The sequence below is a fragment of the Syzygium oleosum genome, unplaced genomic scaffold (genome assembly GCF_021117445.2).
Source record: "Syzygium oleosum isolate NSW1041296 unplaced genomic scaffold, Sole_v2.1 Sole_v2.33, whole genome shotgun sequence".
Lineage (NCBI taxonomy): Eukaryota > Viridiplantae > Streptophyta > Magnoliopsida > Myrtales > Myrtaceae > Syzygium > Syzygium oleosum.
Window position 1 is genome coordinate 1,106,822 of NW_026607517.1, and position 4,872 is coordinate 1,111,693.

The following is a 4,872-nucleotide window of genomic DNA, read 5'->3' on the forward strand; positions in this document are numbered from 1 at the left end:
TCATGTATAGGGGTTAAATGCAAAGAAACTACTTGAATTAGTTTTTGGGAGATGTTCTGAGCAGTGTAATTCATGATTTAGAGCTGGTGAAACATTGTCGTGCTTCGTATGACATTGCATGTATAATTTCCATTAAGGGCAAAAATCACTTTGGATGTGGGAGTTCATTCTTCTCAAATGACGAAAAAAGTATACAGTTGAACCTCACAATTAAATGCAAGTGCATCGAAATTTGAGCCTCGAACTACTACTAGCTCCATCTGCTGTATACAAGATCAGTCTTTAACCCGTGTTGCGGCGCTAGTGGAGTATTTTTTCTTGCCCACAGATCTTCACAATTGCTAGTCATACTAGCTCCATCTGTTGTATATAGCACGATCAGTCATTAACCCATGTCGTCATGCTAGCAGAGTACTTTTCTTGCCCACAGATCTTCACAATCGCTAGTTTTTAAAAAAGATTTCTTCCACGTAGCTTTGTTCTCCTAGAAGAATGATTCATTTTCAGTTTGCAGAATTGAGTGTGTGGTCTAGGTGAATTAGGATGCAGCTTTTTTTGGCCAGCAACAGGATGCAGCTTAGCATGGCAGAAGTTCTCTGCAAAACTTGCTTACATATGATCATTGATTCATCATGCACCTCAAGAATTGGTCGGATTTTGGGAGATTTGAAATGGAATGAGTAGTAACATGAGAGTGTTGTGTAGATTCTGGTTTGCACTAAATCCATGAGAAGCGTACAAGATATTCACGATCTTTGGATTTTATTGGGCAGAAGCACCGACTCAACCGTGATGTTGTTGGCCTGCATCTGCAGTCTTACATGACAGAAAAGAAAAAAACTGGGAATCTGTTTGGACACGAGAATTCAGATGCAGCTCAAGGATGAACAACTTGATCAGAGCCGGAGGTTTAAGTCAAGCTTAACTGGCTCTGATGGAGGATTTGATTGTTGCGCATCCAAGCGGAAGCTGCCTGGCCACATCAAGTCTAATGCATCCTCAAACATGAAGGGTGGCCATCCTGGTGCATATCCTATATTATGGTCACTGAATCTTGCTACCATTGCTGTCCCATCTCTACTCTGTTTGTGCACTAGAGAATGGGGCCTAACACCAAGTGATCGGATGATAGGAGCATTTGTATGTGAACCCAACATCGTGATCATTCTCTGGGATTGGTATCTTCTTGCTGCCCCCCTCTCTCTCTTATGGGCATTCTGGTGACCTCCTAAAGCTTGTGAGCTGTAGAATTTCCTCATACAGAAGTTACATGAAAAAACTTTGGTTGAAGCTGGCCTCGATTGCGATTCAGAGTCTCCAGCTGTTGAGGCTGAATTTGTTCCCAAGCTCAAATTCAGCCACTCTTCTTGATTATCTTCTTCATTTTGCTCCTGGTAATTGTCACTGGGATTCAACCCATCTTGCCTTTCGTCGATGGTCAAAATTTGGTCTTCTTTTTCGAAGATCATCCCTAGGGATCTGGTTGGGAGGTGTTGCAGGAAGTCTGAAAGAAAAATTAAGGGCTTTTGCAAAATGACTATGGCTGACTCTTAGAAAGACCCTTTGATGAGTGAAGAAGAGTAGAATATATGGAGAAAACAGGTAATGCACTGAGAGGGAATGAGATTAGATGTTATTTTAATATTTATCTGATTTGTGTCTAGTGGCCATCTGGTGAAGTTGCTTATTATTCCAGAGTACAACCCTTACGTCATTTATACTGTTGCTATTGTCAAGCTTGGGATTCCCCACTTTCACATTTCCCCTTTATCTCTATTCTCAGATCATGTTAACTTTATGTTGTTCTGTTTAGACGACACAGGAACTGCTCCGTTGACAGTTCGCCAACATTTCCATCAATTAGTCGACAATATATCTGTGCTTTGTTTGAGATGCTTGTCATGAAATGCTCCTCTGATTGAGATCAGGATAAACAATAGCCCATTGTGGAGGAGCGCCGCCAAACAACTTTAGAATCTGAATCGAGAACAATTTCTCGATTAGTCTACTCATGTTGGTGTGAATGGTTTGTGCTTTCAGATTACATTTTATCATCTGTGCAGCCCCAGAAAGAAGAAGAGATGTGAAGAACCGCTGAGCCTGAGGTGGTGATCAGACTTTGTGAGTGAATGATAAGCTTGAGCCTCTGAATGCTGCTGTTCAACTGGGTGGTGACAGGTGTAGGTTATTATTAGTAAATGCTGTTTGATTTAATGTGCTGTGGGGGCTACATAGGGCCCCAACAATTGCCAATAATGGTGATAGAAGTTAGGGGACGAGATAGAGTGGTATCTTACCATTTTTTATATGGTGTTCCCTCTTAGAGCAAGAGTATCTACGTGGGTGTCTTCATGCTGGGGCTTGTTGCTGTTCTCTCTCCCGTAATCACTTTAGTGGGCACTGGGAAAAGTATGTGTACAGCAGGAGATGTGCATTAAGCACAAGTCGGAGGCTTTTTTATTCCCCAACTTTTTGGCTATGAAAATCTGTGGGGAAGGCAAGTTGCTCAGTTCCCCATAAAGGGTACTTTGTTTTGCACCTTCTAGCGTCAGTGGTATATAGTGACCTTCCTGCCCTCCTGGAGAATCTCTCCCCCTAAAAGTCGATCTTATCAGGCCAGGCCATGTTTGGGTCTATCTTTTGACACAGTTATTATCAGATACGATAGAGTATCGGTCTTCTTTTTATTTTCAGAAGTGGTATCAGCTATCAATGACTTCAGTCTGTTCATTTCATGGACGAACAAAATGAGAAAGGCGAACTGCATTAATCATGTTGAGTGGACTAAATATAGTTGGATGCCATGGTGTACAAGCAGGACGTGATTGGGGTTGTTTAATTGGAGGCAGGTTGAGGCTGAATCAGATTCTCATCATCTCGGTATTGTTTATAGACAGAGACTGGCTTTCTATAGATTTATGTGGTTACCAGTAAATCGGTATAGAAGACGGCCAGGATTAATTCGTCCGCATCATGCAGGTGGAGAGCATTCACGGCCATAACAAAGGCGTCCAGTAGAATTTAGTATACCTGCATAACACGAGTGTCTCATTGGTATTATGATTGTGTGACGATTATATGGCCAAGGACAGGTTATGTCCACTCATGAATTGATTGAATGGCCAAGAACACGGTACGTCCACTCATGAGTTCTTATATAGGATATGGAAGTGAATGTTTTTTGTCTTTGTTAGTCACAGCCCATCAGCCGTCGGCAAGCGAGGATGGAAATCCTAGTTTGTAACTTAGAAACCGAAAGGGCGAAAAGGAACTATGGTGATCAGTTTCCACGAAACTGTTTGCAGATGAAGAAAACATACGCAATGTGGCCAACAGAAGACTAGTAGTGCTAGTGCATGGTCGTGATTTGTTGCCCTCAAATTATACCACTTGGGAACAGATTAAAGGCCCTTAGCAAATGAACAAAGTGACTGACTGGATCTTCCACCTATCTTTGCTTCTATCCATTCGTGTTTAGATCCAAGCTGAAAGGAGATTTGGATTGTCGATTACAAACAGATGAGTTTGTCATTGGGTGATCATGATGTGATTGAACTTTATCGTTCCCCTTTTGGAGGCTTTCTGCTGTAACTTTCTACTGCTTCGTCAAATGGCTTCTCTCACCCACTCAGGAAAATGAAGAAAACGAGAGTTTGGAAAAGGACCCCGAATTCCTCGAGCGAGTGCATTATGCCGGGCATCCTTTTGGAGCTATTATTGCATGATCTCGATGCACATGGCCCAAAAATGCGCGTGCATTGTTTGATCATGTGAGGCTGGCATGATCCAACGGCGTATGCTGTATGTGAGTTGGGCTCGCATGCGCCGTATTATGCCATAAACTTGTTTTTCGTTTTTCGTGCCCTCGTGTCGAACATAGAGGGAGCTTATTACCTCCTGTTCAATCAACATCCATGGTTGAACAGTCTTTCCAGCATTTGTAACTCGGCTCAGTCTTTATCTCGGTCGCACTTTCCATTTGGGTGATCGTTGATTCTCATCCCGAGACTTGAGTCAATGAGCACGGAGCAAAGATGCTCATGGCGCCGGAGATTTTCGGTCCCTGGTCACATGAATCACGTCAAGCGTGAGGCTGAACTGGACCACTTCCTAAAGGAAATATGCAAAGCACTGTGCTCACTTTGCTTTTTCCTAGGATCAGTTCTCCTCGAATAGTAATCTACATTACCGATATCCGACAAGTTGAAGGAGGTCCCGGTATTATCCACTTGCAGCACCCAATGGCCAATCCGGACTCGATATCGCTTTCTTTCCTTTTTCTCCTTTTGCTTTTCTCAGTCGACGGCCTACAAAACAACGCGGAGTTACTACCACTCCCTCGGTGGAGATCCATTCCTGCTCGGTCAGAGATACCATCTGAGCTTGGTGTTTTTCCCCCCTCTCCATTCGAAAACAGCCAAAAAGAAAGAAACAACAGAGTTGTCTACCAGCTACCATGTTGCAGTATGGACTTCCTCAATAGAAAGAACATGTTCAAGAGTACCTAAGTATGTCTCGAGAGGAAAAACCGATACAGCAGATCCGAGAAAACCGTAAGAGGGGCCCTATCAAGAGTTGTTCACTGATGGGAACAGCCTAAAAATCGATGTTGTTCTGATTAGCCTAAAAACCTGGTTCTTGATCACTACCGAGAGAAAACAAACAGGAGGACATGGCCACTGCACTTGCTTTGACTCGATTTATCCGCGCACGAAAGGACATGGTGGGTGGGTCATGCTGCACCAACTAGCAGCAACAACCCTCGTGCCCATATTTCCCCCGTCCAATTACTGTCAAAAACAAAGTTCCTGCAACCTCATGTGCCCACACAGGTCAAATTTAATTTATCGTTCAGGATTGATCAGTCCCAGT

General features: G+C 43.2%; 1 protein-coding gene across 1 annotated transcript; it reads right to left on the minus strand.

Annotated features, from left to right (window-relative positions):
- Nucleotides 1-655: 655 nt before the first annotated feature.
- Nucleotides 656-1,594, minus strand: LOC130135447 (zinc finger protein 4-like). The gene has a single exon (XM_056304734.1). The coding sequence runs from the start codon at nt 1,467-1,469 to the stop codon at nt 897-899; it is 573 nt and encodes a 190-aa protein (XP_056160709.1). The 5' UTR covers nt 1,470-1,594; the 3' UTR covers nt 656-896.
- Nucleotides 1,595-4,872: the final 3,278 nt, after the last annotated feature.

Coding starts and splice junctions, on each gene's coding strand:
- LOC130135447 (XM_056304734.1), bottom strand. CDS start 1,469: ATGATCTTCGAAAAAGAAGACCAAATTTTGACCATCGACGAAAGGCAA.